Raw genomic sequence first — 22222 nt, forward strand, 5'->3', positions numbered from 1 at the left:
ATAGATAGAGTTTAATAAAATGGAAAACCAAGATCCGTTCTATTCTTGTCTTTGCCACATCACCTAAAAACATCGATCATATGTAAGCACTATACTTTGTATGATCGAACAAATAGTCACATAAACGATGTGTTCAAGGCCCTATAGAAATTATTGTGCTTTCTCCATTTCATTGTCCTTGAAATAGCTATGGAAAACCCAAAAGAAGAACAGGTAGAAATCTTGGTATAATCTACTTCGTATTTGAGTTCACCTACCAGGAATATTATTACAAGAAACTCCAGCTCTTGTGTGATGAGGTGACGCAAATTTATGCGAATTTAGTACAGCATTTCGTATGGTACACTTATACACACACACAAAAATAATTGACTTTTTATGGAAAAAAGAACTATATATTTAACAAATTAAATACAAATGGGAAATGTATTATACAAGAGACTTAAATTTACAATTGCAACAGTAAATTGTTCAGGCTGCTGAAAGATTAGAAGAGGACCCATTTATAACTTTGAGGGTGAGGATGAAAAATGCAGCCAAAGAAATGCAGAGTGCGGTAAGCATAATCGCAGCCATCATATGCAGCGATATATAAGGCGTCAGGAAGAAGATAACTGCGATGGAAAGGCTCTGCCAAACCTTCAACTGTGCAAATGCCCCCTCCTGCAATCAATTGAATTAGATTTAACGAATAAATAAACTACAAAATGATATAGCATTTCTACAAACTCCATGGGGCTTGGAGTAGAATACAAGACAAGATCAATGGCGAAAGAAGTCCATCCACAAAAAGAGAAGTAACAAATCCCCATTCTTCCCTCCCCCCTCTCCTTCCTTCAATTCGCTAGGTCATTACTTAATTAACACTGGACGACTGGAAGCAGACTGTCAATCACAAAAAACTCACTTATGGCTCAAACTCCCTCCCTCCCTCGTATCATTTTTTTAAAGGAAAAAAAACCCTTCATCTCCATGATTTAATATCTACAGGTGCTACAAGCACTATTTTCAACATTTGCACATTAGTGCTGCCGAAATGTCTTGATGTAGTAATAAGCATTATTAATTTGTAGACAATTTTTGGGTCTTCATTTCATCTATTATATTACATCAATAATGCTACCACCCTTTCCCACATATCTAAGCACCAGTACTATTTATCCAGTAGTTCTACTACAATCCTCCTTCAAATATTTTTGTTAACAAGGGGTCTTTCAGAAGTAGCCTCTATTAACTTCCAAAAAAAATAAATAAATAGAAGAAGAAATAGCCTCCATAAACCAGAAAGGATAAATTTGCCAGAAATCCGGCCTCTATAGAAAGTGAAAAGATCTATCCTGATTCCTGGATATCGTCATAGACTAGTTGCATTCTATTTTGAAACTTCGATGTTGAACGGACGGAATAGTATCATTCATTCTGCCCGAAAGAAAACTTATGTGGATTCTTATCTTATTAAAAGAACAAAGCACCATCAGCAAAAAAACTCAAACTCATATAGTCCTGATCCATGAACTGTACAAGCTCCTTGTGAAGAAAATATATACTCATGTTATCACTGAATCCCCAGGGTATGAGCTTGGGTTTGATAATTCTAACTGATATAAAGGTCATTTCTGATATGAATAGTCTAACAACCTATCGCGACATAATTTTGTCTACTTAGACAATTCTTTTCTTACATGGAACTCACATTATTGGCCTAGAGCCTCAAGACTCAACAACAGATTCACCTTAACCCATCAAGAGCAAGAGATTTAATTATCTTCGCTATTCATGCTCAAATACTCAAAGAGCAAGACAATAGTTTCGGAGTTTATAAGTAACATTAAACAGTTACAAGACACACGCAGGGTTATCTAATGCGGTCCCTCCCCGTTCGAATTCCGATTTAGACCGATCGGAGTACGATCTCGAGCAATTCGTTCCAGTAAGCGATCTGAGTCGATTTCGAATCTATTCTCGAGCTAATTCGTATACAAGTATATATTCAATGATTTATTTTAAATTTATGTGTACTATATAAATATCATTTAGTAATTTGTAATTTTTGATACGTAGATAAAGTACAAGCTTTCAAGTAACGTTTAGCTACCTCAACACAACATTAAAGACTCAAATTAAGCTAAAGGGATGAAGCTTGGTTGGGAGGTAAATTTTGGCCAAGCTAACAGAGTGGATCCTAGTCCGCAAGTTCTCATGAATCATTATCACCCCTAGTTACATGAAATTAATGATCCTCTTGTTTCCAAATAGAAGAAGTAATGTTTGAGCCACAACAGCAGGTCTACAGATGAAACCCCGGAAGAAAAAAGTAATCTACAGATCAATATTACTCCCTCCATTCCAGATTATTGTTGGGAATATGTGACACCCGATGAAGTTAAAAATTCTTTTATTGGCTTATTAAATAAACTTCCCATCTATTGCCACAACATTATGCACTGAGCAGTAGATAACGATGCCAGATATGATGACCTATAGTCCACTGAAATAGCCAATACCCCAGACAAAACATATAGTAGAATGAACTGGCAATAAAAACAGAGATCTGAGAGACTAATTGCTAGGGGCCATTTGCACTAAAAATGCCGTCCATCAGAATAGAAAATTTACCAGGTCGTGTTTGAAGAGCATCCCCAATAAAGCATTTATTTGCGTCATCAACACTCCATCACCAATGCCCAGTGCTGCAGCCATTAAGAGTGGGTACACCATCCCAAGAACTCCACTAGTTGTGCTATTGTAGTATACATGAAGTACCGGAAATCAGAATGGATCTTCCACGGAACACAAATTTCACGCAAGTAGGACATACCTGTATTTAAGCAGAATCCAAAGCAGTACAATAGCATGAGCTGAAGATCCGCCCACAATTATCCAAGTAACTGACGAAACACTGGAGGTAAATCGACCCGCAACCAGAGAACACTGAATAGAAGTTCAACAAAAAGCTTAGTGGCTCAGTGATTCTCCATGATATGAACAAATTAAAAGTAACAAAAACGTTTCATAAAGATTAATGAAAACCCGTTTTAGAATATGGAAAGAGCAACTATGTATAATGAAAATAAAATATATAATTACAGCAACAGTATAAGAAAACATTGCTAATGATAATAAAAGTAATAAATAACAATGACCATGCAACAACATTGTAACGCTAAATATGCTAACATGCATAGTTACATATTAGAGCATCAGCAACAACACAATAAAATGATTAATGCAAAAACAAATAAGATTAAAAAATGAGAGAAACAATAAGAAAGGCGATGATAAGAACGCCATACAAAAGATTGTTACCAAGTGCAAGTGTTGAAACTAGAAACTTTAAACCTCTAAAAGATGGATTTAAATGATGACCGGTTTGTTACATAAAGGCAATTAACAGATTGTCAATTTGATGTAGTGCAAAAAGTAGTTTCATAACATATGTTTAAAATCAAATTGCGACGATTGTATTAATGGTTATGCCATCGAATAAGCTACTATAATTCCTTGTTAAGGTCAATATCCGTAGAACTAGAAACCTAATGAATACACATATACGAGAACTTTACAAATTTATAGTGTTACTAATGGTTAAGATGCTTCTATTTACATGTCAAGTAGCTATTTAGGGTAATATAACCTATATTTTAGTTTTAAAAGGTGTGAGGTGCACCAAGGCGCAAAAGTCCCTGGGTCCCAGGCACAAGGCACACATTTTTATTTTTTTTTGGTATTTATTTTATGTAAGAAATCAAAATAGTATTACTAGCTGTCACAAAAGGGTAAAATAGTAATTACGGTATAATTAAAAGCCAAGGTTCAAGTATAGTCACTAACTCTTTATTTAGATTCTCGTTAGAAGTGGGGTACACCTTACATAAAACAGTTACATTGAAAAATTAAAAAATAAAAGGGGGGGGGGGGGGGGGGGGGGGGTTGTCGTTGTCAGATTGAAAGAGACAAATAGAAAGGGAGAGAGAAGGTACTTTATAATTTGAGGTTTTTTCTCATCTCTTGTCATCATAGTAAATTCTGGCTGTTGGGGAGCCATTAAAGTTACGTGGATTTGGCTTTTTTCTTAAAAAAAGTATCATGACATGTCAGCAATCGGAGCCTTATACAATAAGGCACTGTGCCTTGAGCCTAGGAAAAGGAGCATAAGGCGAGCGCCTTTTGTAGGTGCCTGAGACTGGCACGGCTAAGGCGGCAGACTCGTGCCTTGCGCGCTTTTTAAAATTAAGGCCTATTTCTTCAAATGTTACCTTAATTTAATCGACACGCAAATTCAAAACCATAAATATTGTGACAACATGATATATTCAGTATAAAATATTGGAATAGTTTAGAAATGGGGTGCAATTTCTAAAGTTTGGATTACATAGTACTAAAGTATGTTTTTTCATCATTTTTCTAAAAAGAACAGCCTTAACTCCTCAACGCACAAGGAATTACAGACAGAGGAAGAGGAAGAAAACAGTTCCATCTCCCTATAAACAGAGAAATAAAGAACAGCAAACACATCTTCAAACAAAAACAGAAAATCCCAAGAAAGTCCTAAATAAATTAACCTAAAGTGAAGCAAATAAACAACTGTCCCATGAAGAAACCTGGTGATAAACTGTAATCCCAAAAGATCTATTGTCAAAAAGTTAACAAATGAAAAAAAAAATCCTAATATTACTCTCTGGGAGCATTCTACATCGTAGGCATTGTAAGTGTTCCAAAATAAAAAGAGACATGCCCGGTCCACCTCCAATACCTAAGAAGAGATGATTTAGCAACATAGTAGCTGTATCAAAACGTATGAGTAAATGACATACGTGTTTACCATTTCCAACACACATAACTTATGTAAGAAGAGAGGCCATTATTTGCCGTCAATATCTTCCAAACTGGGTTTATTCAACACTATTTTGTCCAAAATTCAAAGAAAAGACTTCGCCCTTCCAAGTACCTTGACTACCTTCAATTACAAGAGAATGAATTCGGTAAGGAAAGAAGTACGAATTAGGAGCATTTTGCAAAACTTCACAACTGCGAAGACGTGAGAAAAGACACAAGATAGATTTTCTGTCAAAATCTGTTATGTTACTAATGGAGAATAAAACAAGGCTGACAGATACGGAGTTGGTTCATGTTCTACTCAATAATATCAATCCCAAAAGGCAATGCCATTTCCAACCATGAACATCAAAATGCTGGTGTCATGTCATGAATAGAAGCAAGGGAGACATGTTAAGTAACTTAAAAAGAAAAGTTCAATTCCAAACCACAAAGGGGCTTCCATAAAACTATATGTAAGGTGCTTAGTTTTAAAAAGCGCGCTTAAAGGGATGGAAGTGAAGAAGCGCACAGCAGAAAGTTTCTGCCAGCCGAAGCAATGCGACATACAGGAAGCGCACGCTTCCTAGCGCTTTTGCGCTTCCTGTAGTCTGGGCGCAGCAGACCCTTCTTTTTTATAAAAAAATAAAGACACGTGACTCTGATCTTCTTTTTTAAAGTATCAAGTGATTTCTTTTTTTAAAAGAAAGCGAATATTGGGGGGGGGGTTTGAAAACCCTAGTGCAATTTTCTCCCGTCGCCGGATTTCTCTAGCCTTCTCGCCGGATTTCTCCAGTCGGATTATGAATTTTTCTTTCATCTTTCCGATTTCTCTTTTTTTCTCATCTTTTCTTTTCTTTCCACATTTTCTCCATCTTTTCTGAACTTTTGAAATTTTATTATTTCTTTCCGGGTGCGCTTCGCCTACGAAAAGCGTGCACTTTGCGCCTAGGCTCTAGGGCCCTTGTGCCCTTCGGTGCGCTTCGCGCTTTTTAAAACTAAGGTGAGGTGAAGATCAAGCATCACGTTTACAATATACGGAGTATATATATGCCTAATATTAGCATCAAAATAACAAAATAACAAAAAAACAAATGTAAATTGATAGGACATACAATAGCGTCTGCAGCCCCATAGACTGCCATCGAACCACCAATACCAGACTCTCCAAGTGCAGGCTTTACAATTTTCTTGGTGAACTCAGCCCTGAGAAATTCAACATGAAAGTAATTTATTATCAAAATGCCCCAAGTTTGAAAACAAATTATAGTGTCATTGTACTTACCAGACAAATGCTTGCTGTAAACCAGAATATGCAAAAAGGGGGATTATCAACAGAATGCGAATATCAAACAACGGTTTAATAACTGATTTTGCAACAGAGAGCACAAAACCAGAGCAGCTGATAGAAGACTCTTTAGGTTGCTCTTCAAGTGTGCCATCTCTTTTATGCAAAAAGCACATTAATATGCAACCAAAGGTCAAAATGCAAAGGAACACAAAGAACAACATAGTAGCACCACTGGTATCTCCCTTCTGCAATAGATAAACAATATATTTATTTTCTTTCAAACATTTCATCGTCTCTATGACTATAAGCAGAAAGATACAAGATTACCAAAATTTTTGAACCAACCATGATTATGTCAAACATCAAGATTACACGACTATATATATTGGGGCATCAGGAGTAACAGAAAAGAATTTAAGTTATTAAAAATTAGGTTATCAGGGATAAGCCTAAAGCATAATTTTACTTCATTAGGATAGTGGTCATGCCATCTTCGCTGACATTTTATAAAAGTTCAAATGGATATTTTTTAGGTAACAAAATTTGCACTAATGAAATGAAATAATTAGTACAAAAGTAGAGGAATAAGCGTCTCTCATAAAAATTGACAAAATAAGTGGTGCAACTCATAAATTCCCTAGTGCTATTCTCGACAAGCATTAACAAAATAGTTCTTTATGTCTTTTTCTGATGACAAAATGAATCAATTCTTTAAGATACTCTCCTGCCTACGAGAGTCGTATAGATACAAATTAAATGTTTGACAACCATTCTCCGTTCAACTACATTACGTTCAGCAACACGTTCAGTACAAGTCTCTTTTTCGCTCCAATTTCATACGATACATCTTGACTTGCACCCTCTCGCTCATGAAAACGGTAAAGGAAAACAAGTCAACTTAAGAAAGTAATTGGAAAAAATAGTGTGCAGCTCCAGCTTTAGATCAGTAAACCAACATCTCCACAAAAGCAACATTAGGGTAGTTCTAAAGGGTCGTGATGTATATTACTCTTTCACACAAATCCTATTGATTCATAACGCTTATCCTTTAAGATTCCATCAGTTTTTTCAAACCACAAAATCCAAAGAACAGACAATTAAGCAGAAATCTAACTCAGTTTCCTCTCATTATTCCTCCTAACAGTCCTAAACCTTGCATAGAACAAGTGTAAATGGTTTCACGAGAGCGAAGGCGAGCGAAACCATTTTTTAACAATAATTCTGATATTGCATGAAAAGACAAATCCTTATCTTCCACCCCAAAAGGCAACAGCACACACCAAGAGAAGTGCCTGAAGTATGTGGCCATGTCTACAAATTAGCATTTGACCATTAGTGCTTAAGCCCTACCAAATAAGCAATTCAAACAAAGGCTTTAACCACTTGTAAATACATAAAATTTCGAAATTTTGCGTTGTCTGGTGAGTTGTATGAATAAACCTTGCTTTAGAAGTAAGTAAATATACCAAATTAATCCCAATGTTTGAAACCTAATAAAATATCATCATTTCCAACAAATTAAAAGTCTATTACACATTTGAGAATGCAAACCAGCAAGCAGACACATAAACACACAGACACACACACACACACACACACACACAAAAACAGCAAAATTCAAAGATCACTAACAAAGGCCATTCTAATTCAATGCAACATATGCTTCTGTAAGTACAATGAAAATGAAGTTTATTTCTTCTATTTACCAAGTCCACGCATTTGGTAATTTGAGAGTCCAAAGAAAGGAGCAGTTGCACTAAAAATATGGTCAAAATGCGAAGATTACTGACAAAGGTCCTTCTATTCAATGCGAATTCTGCTTATCAAATTTCCGTTAAACGACAATTTTCCCCCATATTTGACATGTCCTGCGTACACATCATCCCTTAAACTTGAGCCCACTTCTGGTGGGAAATAGGTAATTTCAGCCGCAACATCTCTAATTACTCCCTCGAAGATAAGTAGATAAGAGTGAAAAAACTTTCCAGATTAATCTTCATGAATGTTCTCTTATTCCAACACCCTCGTGTACTAGCTGTACTAACACTAAACATCCTTTGCTCTTAAGTACATCATTCATCTACTACGTGTGTGGTCACACTACACGACGCATACTGCCCTAGACCCTAGTTTTATTTTCAGATGGACCTGGTTTAACCACTCAACCATTCACCTTAATCTCATCGTTACTAGTTACAAACTTATAATAACGGAACCAAAAAATTCCTAGTGCCCCCTCCCCCCTCAAATTGATGCCAGCATCCTAAAAGCATAGTTCTAGTTAGATGTTTGCTGGCGAAAGTGTAGATCCTAGTGCAAAGACTACCTTTAATTTTATGTCAAATAATAATATCTAATTTATATGTGAAGTCTGAAATTAGAACTAGCATCGCGTGCCATTTTGAATCAAACACCCACAAATATGCATATACTGAAGCAGTGATACAAATTGTTATTTATATGCTCACAGAAAAGAACTTTAAAAGACATTATTTTTAGTAAGAGACCTTGATCTAGGAATGGAGGCTTTGCTTTCCCTTTAATAATAAAAATAGTAAAATACAGGAAACTGTTTAAAGTGGCACATGAAGTTATGAACACAAGACCAAAAAGAGAACTAGGGCGTAACACTTACGTTGCCATCTTTCAAGAGAAAGAGTGCCAAAAGATTTCCGATGACCTGGAAAAACAGTGCAAACATAATATTAAAAACAATATCTGTTTATGCGAAATAATAAAACATAACATGTTGATGGTTACATGAAAAAAAATTGAAAGAGAAAAATCACCTGATGTGTAGCATATATTCCCCAAAACTCTCCATTGAAGTTACCAATTACAGTTCCCTCATGTAAATTGCAATCTCTGGCATGACTGCGTGCAGTGGAAGTTAAATATGTTCCCTGGCAGCCCAAGAATAATATCAGAGAACAATCTGAAAGATTTACAGTCGTCAATCAGTCAACAAAGTAATGTAAAATAATAAACAATGCAAATAATTAAATAAATACTCCCTCTGTCCCAATTTTACTTTCCACCAGGCTTCGGCAAGCAAATTAAGAATGCTAGTAGGGGTGGGCTAAAAAAGTAGTTGAAAGTTAATAAAAATGTTGAAAGTGGAATGAGAGAAAAAAAAGGTTGATGCAATGGAGTGAGAAAAAGTAGTAAGAGAAGTGGGGCCTAAGCCGCCTAACTTCACAAGGAAATGAGGGACTTAATTTTACATAATACTCCTCAGTCCCTTTTTATTCATTACATATTCCGTTTTGGGTGTCCCATTTTAATCTTTATGTTGGGAATATTTCCTTTTATATTATAACATAAATACCCCTAATATTCTGTCAAAAATTGTGCCTAAGTGATGATTATTTTAGTCAATTAAATTCATTGGGGCATTTAATCTCTCACACTTTCCCATTGGAATATTAAATCTCTCACACTTTCCCAATGTCAGATTTTGGATATAAAAATAAATAAATGAACGTAATTTGCATTGTTTAAATAAAAAAAAGTAGGAATCTCAATCCACATTAATTAATCGTTAAATTGCGTACATGATACCAAACGTAAAGAATAAAAGGGGACGAAGGGAGTAGGAAGATTATTAGGATTGGGACATGGGGGTAACAGATCGAGAAACAATAGTTAGCATGACATGCATGAGTACCTGCCCAACCCATATTATCGAAGCACAAAATCCCATATATACAGAGGCAGGGACCATTGTATACCTGCATATGTCGTGGAATTCAAAATTTTAGATAAGATATGAATAAAAATCACATTATCCAAGTATGATATATGTAGATGTTACTTCATTTTTCTAAAATGCAAACATTCGATGAAATGGTTGCATGATCAGAACCTGACACCACCCCCCCCCCCCCCCCACACACACACACACCCCCCAAACAAATATTTCATTTAATAAGCAGTCCAAAAAAATATTGCGGGATGTAGGAGTGTAGGACATAAGCTGATCCTAAATTTATGATTAACTGGTTTAAGTGCACTTTAGGACTTACCTTAAATAATTCATTGAATAAGTAGTCAAAAGTTCTATTTCGGGATCTAGGAAATATGCTGATCCAAAACTTATAATTAACTGTTTAAGTCTACTTTAGGACTTACCTTAAACATCACTTCTCTATGAACATATGCCAATATGTTCATAATTATTTTTTTTGGTTAAGTGAGTATAGTACTATAGTTGTTATATTCAAAACCAGTTTTTAGGATTTTTTCATATTTACCACCTACAAAGTTTCACTTTTTTGTATTTACCACCTTTAAAGTTAGTTGAGTGGGACCCACGTGGATGGTAAATAGGATGGATTCCGTTAAGTGGTGGTGATTATAAAACGTTTGATAAAATTTAGGTGGTAAATGTAAAATTCTAACTTATAAGGTGGTAAACACAAAAAAGTGAAACTTTGTAGGTGGTAAATATGAAAATTCCCAGTTTTTACAACCTAAGTTCAATACTGTGATTCAATACCTTCTAGGAAGGGCCAGAAGTCAATAGCAAGAACAAAAAGACTACCCAGGCAACATGCCTGTGCAAACAAAAAGATATCTACAATATAAAGACTCAAACCAGTTTCTATTTGAGTCATCACTCATCAGCCTATGAATTCTAATCTTTACATCAATTTTAATGTGCTTTACAAGCATGTCTCTTCTGTCCAACTTGTGATTCCATAATGCAAGTTGAAAGGTATTAGAAATGGAACAATCGAGTCAAGAATTGGATGCAGAAACCATAAAAAAATGAGTACTGAATACTGATCCACTGGTGAATTAGATAAAATTATCACATGCAAAATCACATCTAGCTGGCAGAACATAGGAGCACCTCATGAGATTTGTGCAACAAAAGGATCCCGCTTCAAGCCAAAAGGAGAAGCCACCAAGTTCCATCAAGGCCTATAATGCTTTTCCAGCCCAGATACATTTAAAAGATTGTGCAGGTGCGTAAACTCCTTGTGGATGCTTACGGATAATTTATTTGGATAAGCCAGTTCACAAAAAAAAATTATAAAAAATTTATCAAAAAAAAAAAAAAACTGCAATTTTCCACAAGTGGCATTAATTGCATATACCTAGGAGTTGGACCCTTGATCAGGGGGGGACTAAATAAGCAATATCTCATGTGAAACTAAACTTCCTAATGATCCCAATACTTTTATGAACATTTTCTAATTTCCAAAATGTTTCTTCCTCTGCACTTCTATGTTAGCCATGCAGCCATTCAAATCAGTTTTTTCAGTAGATGGCACAATTAAACTACGAAAAATACACTTGGTGTGGGCAGGTGTGATTTATATATTCAAGATAAAGCAAAGACTTAGGAGGGAAAAGTGAGTCAATCTAAAAGCATTGGATTTCTTATTAAGGAGGCACAAGAAAATAATAAGTAGTGTCTAAAAATATGAAAAGGCCATCAAAGAAGAGCCTGGAAAGGGGCATGACAATTCATATGTTGGTATACTAAATCTCTCCAAAGTCATAGTAGTAAGAGGACTTCCAGGCAAATAATTTTAATGATTCAAGGCCGACCCCAAATCATTTTGGGACTAAGGCTTTGTTGTTGTTGTTGTACTAGTGTGTGACACTGAGAATGGAAAATCAGCCTTGAAATGGAGGTTAAGAAAAGATATACTACCTAGTACCTACGTGCTGCCTTCCTCTTGTAGGGTTTTTTTTTCTTTCGTAAGGAACAACCAAATCGCATGGCATTCGATCATATTTTATTGGACCTTAATCATTCTTTTGATAGACAACCTTGAGTCCAGCCATACATTCTCAAACATGGATAACAATCTGATAATACCAAAGCCCTAAACAGCATCTTACGCGCTAACCGATAAAATTAACGGGTATGATATTGTATCTAATCGTCCTTCTGATAGACAACCTGTATTTCATATTCACAAACATGGATGACCAATGCCTTAAAGAGAATATAGTAAATCAGCTTTAAAACAAAACAACTATGCTCCATATCACAATAGAGAGTACAGTAAATCAGAAATCCTGAATCTATGAGTAGGTATTACCAATTGGGCTTCAAATTAGCAGCTGTAAACAACCAATACCCAGTAGTTCCAAGGAGCAGGGCATTTTTTGACCCCAATTTCCGAACAGTCAACGAGGCAAAAAACGAAAATATCATGAATGATACATACAAAATCCCCAAAGATATAGTCCCCAGATCACCTTCCTGAAATCAAACAAGAAATCCAGCTCAAAAAATCAAAAACTGTGCACAATACAAATGATCTATTACTCAAATGATAATTACAAATGTGCACAATATATAAAAGCGATCAGTCACTCAAAAATGTGCACAAATCAAACGATTGAATACTGAAATTTAAAAAATTGCACCCAAATGAAATCACAACTCACATCGTTGACCGTACTTTCTAAATTCTGAACAGCCCCATACGCCGAAAACACGAGCAAGAAAGCTAAGCTGAGTACATGAACATCTTTTGAGTGAGATTTTGGGTGATTAATGGAAGCAATTTGATCAACCAAAGGTAAGCTTTCGTCAGGAGAAGTTATAGACCCCATAATTTGGTTTAGAAATTGCAAATTCCAGTGAACCCTAGATTTTGGGCAAATCGAGTAATCGGGAAATTGGAAAGGTTAGCATTTAGCTAGAACTTACATGGATATTTCAAATCATACTTGTAACTTGTTCAACGCTAGAGGTCAAAGCTGGCTCATAGCGGACAATAGATTACAACACTACAACTTCCTCGGCGCATTTTTCCCTCCATTCCATTCCTTTGGGAGCCATGTCCATCAATAAATTAAGGAAGATGTTTTAATTCCCAAAATAAGCCATATTATAATTTATTTTCTACTCTATCGTCTACGTCAGTAACTCATAGAAAAAAGTAATTTTTTTCGGTTCAAATGGCGATTTGATTTGAGGCCAAACTGTCATTTACAGCTTCTTTTGGCGGTTCCCTTTGCCTAGCCATTCACAGCTTCCTGTTTTCAGTTTGCAGCCACAAAATGCCTGAAATTCTCCCGCCAAATAACAATAAACCTGCAAACAACTCCAACAAACTCTACAAATCAACTCCAAGAACGTCTAAAAATCAAACCAACCAACCAACCAACCAAACCATGACGCTTGGGCAACAAAATAGAAACTTGCAAACAAAAAATTGACGCAAAATTTCACCTTCAACCTTCTAGCATTAAAACAGTAGCGTCAAGCGTGAAACAAAATCACAAAGTTCCAATAGTTACACTACGAGCAAAAAGAACAAAACATTACAGTTGAGTTTCTAATTTAGCCAAAATCTAAGTTTTACGGTGTTTCTTCCCATACTCGGATGATGAAAATAATGACTCATCCACCTCGGCAATTGTCTCGGGACGCTCACTAGAAGGACAATTTATTTGTCGCTTGTAAGTGATAAGGGGCACGGTAGGAGATGATATAACTTGTGATGCGCCGCCATGAGAAAGAGGTGATGCAGTACGCGCGGGAGGAGGAGGACTATGTAGAGGTGGTGAGACAACGCGAGGAGAGGAGGAGGAGGTGGTGGAGGGCGGTAAGGAGGTGGTGGAAGAGGGGGAGGTGGTGGAGGGTGATAAGGAGGTGGGGGAGGGCGTGCACGTGGTGGTCGAAAATCACGCCCCCGAGAAACATGATGAGTAGGAGGACGCATCGATTGAGGGATCGGTATACTATGTGAGGTGGAGGTGGATGGTGTAGACTGAGACGAGGCTAAATCATTTTGTTGAAGGATATGGTCTTGCCCCACTCTCTTACTGGTGACGGGTGAAGACTGAGACAAGGCCAAATCTAAGGCAGTTAAGCTAGTTGAAGTGCTATGGTCGAATGAGAATTCCGAAGAGGCAACTTGGGAAGCTGAGGATGACATGAAAAAGCGTTGGAACTATTTAAGCAGGTGTGCGAAGTTTCAAGGACGAAACTCTTTTTAGGGAGGGTGAAATAGGATACTAACATACTAGTTTCGTTCCTTTAGCACATTCTCGTGAGAGTTAACCTTAAGTTCGAGGACGAACTTTGTTTTTAGGGGGAATAGATGTAATACCCCGAATTTTCGGGTATTTTCTAATAAACTATTTTGGTAATTTAAGATAATTTTACAATTAAAATAAAGGTTTTAATGAGTTTTAACTAAAAGAAACTACAAATATATTTTCAGATTTATTTTATAAATTTTCTGAAATTAAGTCTCCCAATAAACCCTAATACCCTAATATATAAACCCTCAAACCCTTTAAAAAAAAAAACTTCCCAACATGACTCTCAAGGAGGAAAAACCAAAGAAAAACTCCATCTCACGCAAAATCCCTGCTGCCGTCATTCCCTTCTCACCATCTTCAATTTAAGCGTTTCTCTTTTAAGTCATACAATCCTCTCATCCTCTCCCTTATTTCATATCAACGTAATTAATGAGTTGTTTCTCTGGAGTATGGGTTTTATGATGATGAAGTATGATCCCTTAGTTTCTTTTTTCAATCAATCATGATGTTTCTCTAGAAATTATAGACGATTAATGGCTAATTTGCAGGGAGTAATTTGATTGGTTTTATAATCTAAGTAACTAGTTTCTTATTTCATCAAAATTTGACTTTACGATTTAATATCTTCAACCAAGAGAAATCTGGTTTGGTGAGTTTAATCACTAAAGTTTTCCGTCGCCGTTAGCTTGAGGTCATTACGTACTAAACCTTGTATACCTAGACTAATTATGTGACTATCGTATACTAACTTAGGTTTATTTGTTTTGCATAATTGTAGACAGAGGCTACTTAGGAAACACACAAGGAGACTACTAATTCGAATTACGCGCTTGTTCAAGGTAATTTTCAATGTCCAGTCTCGTTAGAAAAAGTATTGTGGACATGTCTATGTGTTATTATGTGCTAGAGAGATTAATTGTTGTGTATATGAGTTGTGTGATTTCAAATTATAAGCATATATTTCTTTGATGCAAAAAAATAAAATTATAAGCATATATAGCTATTACAGGTACGTATTATTACAAGTGCAATGATATTATTAAAGCATGTTTTCTATTATTACAAGCCTTGATTTTATGATTAGTAACGTAGTAATACTACAAATATTTTGTGAAAAAAACTTATCTGAACGATTTGACAAACATTAAGGAAAGAAAGCAAAAGAAATAGAAGTCGATGCTGCAGATGTTGCAATGTCGTGTGTACCTTGAACTTGATCTCGACATACTTTTTGGATGTTGCACCAGTCAAACATTCTTCCCAGACGTTGAATCTCAGTCATGGTCCAAGGCAGGTTTATGTCAATCGTGCTCTGTTGGAGAAGCACTTCAACCAACATATGAGAGTCTGTTAGAACAGTGACATGTCGAACTGTAGCTGCAATTCTCCATCCAAGTGCAAACAAACACGTGAGGACCTCCGCTTGAAGAGCTGACTTCGTTGTCCCTCCAGAAGCTCCACCTAAGATCCTATCCGACATTATCAGAGGGTTACTAAGCACCCAACCCATTCCAGCTATTTGAGTATTCTTCTTCCAAGAGCCATCAACCTGAATGAAAGACATTATTCCTTGCATCCCTGAGTCAACAAGTATCGCTCTAAAAAATCCCGACGGATAAAGCGGATCACTTTTTGGAGGATGTAGGAAACGTAATGTAGGTAGAGGATGATTGCCAAAGATCTCTTGCTGCTTCAAGGCATCCCTGATAATAATATCCACCGCGGGAACCCCACCGCGTTCAGTCCTGAAAACTCGGTTATTACGTGCTAACCAAAGACCCCAAAGAGTTGCAATGAAACAAATAACCCTCACACTCTTATTCCCATCCTGGCATTGAAAAATTCGGATATATCACTACAAAAAAACGCGGCACATTGTGACGCTTTTTGGGTCAAATTGCGACGGAAAATAGTGTCGCTATTTCACATAGCGACGCTCTGGTAAAGGGTCGCAATTTTCATTGCCGCTATTTACCGACGCTTTAGAGCGTCACAATTTGCAAAAATATCGATGTATTTCGCAGCCACTATTTTGGATATAAGGACTCTATAGGTAGTCGCTATTTACCGACGCTTTAGAGCGTCACAATTTGCAAAAATATCGATGTATTTCGCAGCCACTATTTAGGATATAGGAACTCTATAGGTAGTCGCAATATTTAGACTAAAAAAAGCGTAACTATTTGCACGCTTATAGACGCATTTCTCCGCCACTATCCACCATATAGCGATGCTTTTCGCACCCGAAATATATAGACTCTTATTAGAGTCCCTATCTTTACTTTCGTACGAGTTCTCCCCATTCCCTCCAAAATAAGTTAGACCCTTTGGAGCGTCACAATTTCCATCATATTATTTTTTTCATGTATATATATATCAATTAATCTAAAATCAGGAATTATCTATAAAAATTCATATTGACCATAGATAATCATAATCAAATACAAGTATTAACTTACTACGTACATTATCATAAAACAACATATATATATAACCACGTCATACTATACTTTGATTCATATATACTTAGCGATAACATAGTTAATTTAGAAAAAATGATAACAATTTATACATTAAATTAATTCGCAGAGTTTTAAAACAAAAATAACTTTCTAACTAGCATCATTTTTTCTACAAGATAGTCCAAAACTAAATAAAAACAACTTCCTGACTACGAACAAACTAATTATAGTAAACCTATCTTTATGCTAGCTTAGCTTCAAGATAACTTGTTCATCTCTTGATCTACATTTACTATTACCACTTAATCGTCAATAATCTGCAAAGAAAATTTAATATGTCAAATATATATAAAAAGCTTTATGAACATATTTTAAAATCAAGGGAAAATTAACAACAATAATCCAAACTACTAGTGGTATTCTCAAAATAATCATAACTGATAATTATTCAAAATATATAATACCAATTATTAATTGCCCCTTCCCAAAATAGTCCCCCTTTACCTATAACCTTTCAATGCGGTAACTTTAAAATAAAATTTAAGTCAACAAATTAAAGTATCCTTTTAGATGGGTATTCAAGATGAACAGAAAAAAAAACCCAGACAAAATCCAAACCTAGGCAGAACTGATCAGAACTGATCTGATCAGAAATAATAAGAATTGATCTGATCAGAACTTTCTTGTAAGAAAAGACAATGTTTTGCACTATGGAAGGTGTGAATGATGGTTTAGATTTGGTTACTTAGGGGTTTTAGGGGTTTTTCTATGTCAGGTTCCAAATTGTTTGGTTTTACTACAATGTTAGAACTAATGGATTGGAATTATGCAATATTTTTTTGTAGATCTTATTGATCTTATTCTAAAATGAAATTATCATTAGTTGTGTTAAAATAATTTATACGACAATTCACTTTCACAGGGGGATTAGTTGCTTTGGTTTCTTACTTTCTAAAAGTCAGTGCAAAGCTTATACTACTATTTCTATTCAATTTTGTTAAGTTACTTCATAGAAGCCTACACCAGTAACACAGACAACTATATCCCACCTAATTACAGATTTTCTAGAATGGAATTAAAATGGGTTATAAGCAGATTAGCACCCTTCACACAGGCCCACAGCTATAAAGATTGTCAACAACAGAAGTATATCCTGCCTGCTGGTTAGTGAATCCCTGGTTTCATTAACTAGATGAAGATGTTAAATAGAAATGGGTAGATGTTGTCATCTTGACACTAAATGATGAACCTTTGGAACTGGGGGGAAGAGAAGCTGGATCATTAACTAGGTGAACTCAAGGAAAAATTATCCACGAGAATGGAAATATGACTAGTTATTAGTAGCATTACCTGGGGTTACTAGCTCAACAGAACCGGCAAGTTATTTTTTGATAAATGACTTCTGCAAGTTGAGAAAATGTGACTTAATTCAAAACTGCAAGTTCATTCATTACATTCAATTAATGGGAATGTAATCAGTCATTCTCAGGCGAGATTCTAATAATCTAAAGAAGTAAAGAGTGTGCAAGCAGATAATGACTAGCAAGTTTACAGCGAAAAATATAGCATCAAGTTAGAAACATAAGGCCAGGAGCACGATACTGAACTGCTGGATTTATATAAGCTTGAACTAACATTTTTTTTTTTTAATCTTTGTCTTCCTGGTTTTATTTCTGTCATTTTGAATCTCTAGATATTATGACCAGAAACATCTGATTATTATCAATTTTTTCTTCTGGAATTGTATGTCATTTGATGTGTATTTTGTGTCAACTTTTTTGAAGCTTACAGAGAAAGAAATCAGCAAAGCAGTAATGTCACCAGCTGGCTCATACTTCTGTATAGTGACTTGTGTCTGAGAGGAAAATTCAGACTATTTGCAACCTAATAGCTGCTTCTTTGATTTTGGTGTTATGGTTGGTATTTGTGTGTAAATATGCATATTTTTAGAAAATTCAGATTGTTTACAAGTTGAAATTCTATTTTATTGTGACTGGAATACTGGTTAGTACTTAGTAGTTTGTGTATTTGAAGTATAACTTTTTTCATTCTGGAATTTTGTTTAAATTGAATATCACTATGTGTGCATTTGGTGTTTTGGTAGTATTGAAAGCTGCTGATTTTATTTAATTTGTGGATTAAAGAAAACCAGCAGCTCATTTTTTTTAGAATATCCAAAGTCATTTGCGTCGCAGATTAGCTAAAACTGCGACGGAAATGACTTTTTTTTAAACATGTTGAAATATCATTTGCGTCGCAGATTAGCTAAAACTGCGACGCAAATGACTTTTTTTTAACATGCTGAAAAGTCATTTGTGTCGCACTTTAGCTAATCTGCGACGCAAATGACTTTTCAGCATGTTTTAAAAAAAGTCATTTGCGTCGCAGTTTTAGCTAATTTGCGACGCAAATGACTTTTCAGCATGTTAAAAAAAGGTCATTTGCGTCGCAGGTTAGCTAATCTGCGACGTAAATGACTCTTATTTACATCGCCCAAAAGTGCGACGCAAATGACTTTTTTCATTTGCGTCGCAGCCAGTTGCGTCGCACATTGGTGCGACGTAAATGGGCTTAAATGACCGACGCAAATGACTGTTTTTCCACTAGTGGACACAATTGGAGGGAGTTCGAAGATCATTTTATCTCAACAAGATAGCATTAACTAAACGAGGCTTTAATGAGGCATAGTTTAACATTGCTCTGGACTTACAAATAAGGATCAAGCTAAAACTTTTATGATATGAAAAGCGAGTGAATGTATCCATCATAAGACTAGAAAACACCTATAATGTCCCTGCAGTGGCAAATCCCCTTTCTTTCATAATTTTTTAGTGAAATAAAGAATCCCTTTCAAAGAGGTTTATCTTGTTTTCGGGCCTTTGGATAAGAGGATATTACCTAACCAAGAGCTCATTCTTCCAGCAACACAAGAAAAGACAAGCAGTACGAGCGGGCAGCGAATTCGCACAGATACATATCTGGACCAACCTCTAAAGATGCTCTGACAAGAGGCCCCCGTCCAGCTCCAACGACCATCAAGACCTGCATCCAATAGAACCATGCACCATCAGCATCAGAAGTTAGCAGTTAGCACTTAGCAGCACCAGAAGTTAGCAGTTAGCGGCAATTAATGCAGTAGCATTAGCATCAACAGAAGTTAGCAGTTAGCACTTAGCAGCACCAGCAGTTAATGTAGTAGCAGTAAGCAATTTAGACACGAGGCAACAACAATTTAAGGGGAAACAAAAACAATTACAACTAAAGACTCTCGGAGTAATTTGTTTTAGGTCAAGCAGAATTTAGAGCTTACACTTAGACAGATATGTGCAAGACGAGGATGAGAAAAGTTCTTAAACCCCAAAAGATAATCATATAAAAGGCCACTGCACATCACATGAACATGTAACTTATTAGCAGCAGTTAGCAGTTAGCAGAAACAATAGTTAGCTAGCAGAATGGGTTCGACCTTTCAACCAAAACTGAAGATCACCCTAATAAGCAGAATGGGTTAGACCTAATTCAAAATGATCAGAACTTATTGAATTTTTATATAAACTACTAGACAATAGACTTGGATATACTAGGATTCAGAATAGACTACTATAAAAGTGTTATAGAATATTAATTTATTCAAATAAGTGGGTCTGTTGATTTCATACTTGCTCAACCACATGGGGGAAGGGAAAATCATGTTACCTTAAAACAAATCATCTATTAGGATAAGAACAGATTTGATGTCACCAAATTATTAGCTACTAACACTCTCTTGCCTCAAGAAACAAAGCTCTAAGGGCATGTTTAGGCAAGTCGACACAGTGTCATGACTCACGATCATAATACTAAAGCTAAGATCATAGAACAAGTACGAGATCATCATCATAGAAAACTTCACTGAAGCCTGAAGGTGTTTTCCCCTTTAGACTTTTCATATTATATTCTTGAGCGTTTTAGACTTTTCAGAGGATGTGGAATTTTCTGGCTATATTGATTGAGCACTAATGTTGGTTTTCAGTGTAGACTAATACTATGAAAAAATCATAATCAAATATCCATCAACAAAATTCAGCTAATCTCAATAAAATCAAATGAAAAACAAGCATTAAGGTCAAACTTATATCATCAAAAACAACAAAAAAACGATAAACTAGGAAAAAAATAAAAAACAAAACATTATACTAGCAAAGAGACTACCTATTACCTAACAAACCATACAAATACCACACATAGTCCCTTTCCATTCAAGGATCAACAAAGAGCAATTGGAGCACACAAATAAGATGCGATAAATAATTGAATTTACTATGTTTTTCATCATTAGCAGCCGAAGAAGAGGAGACCAAAGATGAAAGAACAAATATCAATTAATGCGTGTAAACCAATAAAAAGTTGCAGAAAATTGAAATTGAAATTGCAGAAAACCGCCATTAACATCTCAAAATTGCAGAAAATTGAAATTGAAATCGGAGAAAGTAGATGATAGTATGATACCAGTAAGCAGAAATCGGTCTCCTCTCGAACAAATCTCAGCAGAAATCGTTCTTCTCTCAAACAAATCTCAGCAAAAGTCGGGTTTTTTTCGAACAAATCCCCCAAGGCTACGAACTAAGCATAAACAAGTTGAGAAATTCAATCATTTTCGACTAAATTAGGATAATCTATGAAGAAATTTGGGAGAGAATCAAGAGCAACGAAATATCTAAGCATCTATTGATTTATTTTTTAGGGAGAACGAATTTGGGATTTTAGGGAAAACGAAGAACACTGGCTCCTGGAAAACGCATTTGGGGATTTAGGGGTTTATGTTTTGAAGTTTCAGTGAACACCGAGCAGTTGATTTTTGGGAGTGTTAGGTTGAGTCGGTTGTGTAAGGAATCTGACAATCGTGGGAGCAGGGATAAGAGAATTAGGCGGGATATTTAGGGCGAAATATTTGGCCAAATATTTGGGCGAAATTTCCTTTTGCGGTTACAAACACGTGGGTTCCAAAAAAAAATTATTTGTAAATAGTGACGCTTTAGTACGTCGTAATGTATTGCGACTCTGTACAGCGTCGCAATTTGCAAAGTTATATTCGCGCCTCAAAATATCTTGCGTCTCTTTGTTACACCGTCGCAAATACTCTATCTAAATATGTACCCTTTTTTTGTAGTGTATAGTAGAGAAACCACTCGGTAAAGGAAAGGTTCTTATTGATTTCTGAATGGATCGCAAGTGATCCACACCTCCAAACGCGTTTCGCACAGTCAGAAAACCTAAATATGTGCTGAAATCCTCGTTCTCTTTTGCAAAAAAATCGCAAGTAAGAGACAACCGAACTCCTTTCTTGCCAACATTCACTTTCGAAGCAATTCCATGTTAGGTTCCTTATATAGGTTGACCCTTGCTTGCTATATACCTTAAGTTGCTCGTAGCTTGCATGATAGACGCTTTAGGATCATGTCTTTCTTGTTTATTGCCTTGTTCCAAACCCCAAGGAAAAGAGCGATTCATGTGATATAGTTGTTCTCCTAGATAGGCATTAAGCACGAAGCCGTTGACACCACAACACTCCCTATTGACACGGGAAAGCGCACATTCTTCGTGTCGACCCTAGGAGCGTGATTATGATGTGTGTTGATCCTCATTTATATTTACC

General features: G+C 35.9%; 1 protein-coding gene and 1 long non-coding RNA gene across 5 annotated transcripts; both read right to left on the minus strand.

Moving 5' to 3' along the window:
- Positions 1 to 208: 208 nt before the first annotated feature.
- LOC110806093 (UNC93-like protein 3) lies at positions 209 to 12937 on the minus strand. 3 transcript variants are annotated; one of them, XM_056830379.1, is made up of 11 exons: positions 12783 to 12937; positions 12518 to 12584; positions 12166 to 12329; positions 9774 to 9837; positions 8896 to 9009; positions 8742 to 8786; positions 6101 to 6351; positions 5931 to 6021; positions 2819 to 2931; positions 2617 to 2740; positions 209 to 663 (listed from the first exon to the last, which is right to left on the minus strand). In XM_056830379.1, exons 3-11 carry the CDS (start codon positions 12279 to 12281, stop codon positions 472 to 474), a joined length of 1110 nt encoding a protein of 369 aa, XP_056686357.1. In that variant the 5' UTR covers positions 12282 to 12329; positions 12518 to 12584; positions 12783 to 12937; the 3' UTR covers positions 209 to 471. The 3 variants fall into 3 exon arrangements, with proteins under 3 accessions (XP_056686357.1, XP_021867424.1, XP_056686358.1); XM_022011732.2 differs by having other exon boundaries at positions 12518 to 12920; XM_056830380.1 differs by lacking the exons at positions 12166 to 12329; positions 12518 to 12584; positions 12783 to 12937 and adding an exon at positions 11772 to 12098.
- Positions 12938 to 16614: 3677 nt separating this feature from the next.
- LOC130462046 (uncharacterized) lies at positions 16615 to 21538 on the minus strand. 2 transcript variants are annotated; one of them, XR_008922161.1, is made up of 4 exons: positions 21076 to 21538; positions 19371 to 19629; positions 17938 to 17986; positions 16615 to 16904 (listed from the first exon to the last, which is right to left on the minus strand). It is a non-coding gene; the product is annotated as an uncharacterized lncRNA (long non-coding RNA). The 2 variants fall into 2 exon arrangements; XR_008922162.1 differs by lacking the exon at positions 17938 to 17986.
- Between the last annotated feature and the right edge of the window lie 684 nt (positions 21539 to 22222).

The sequence above is a fragment of the Spinacia oleracea genome, chromosome 5 (assembly GCF_020520425.1).
Source record: "Spinacia oleracea cultivar Varoflay chromosome 5, BTI_SOV_V1, whole genome shotgun sequence".
Taxonomy (NCBI): Eukaryota; Viridiplantae; Streptophyta; class Magnoliopsida; order Caryophyllales; family Amaranthaceae; genus Spinacia; species Spinacia oleracea.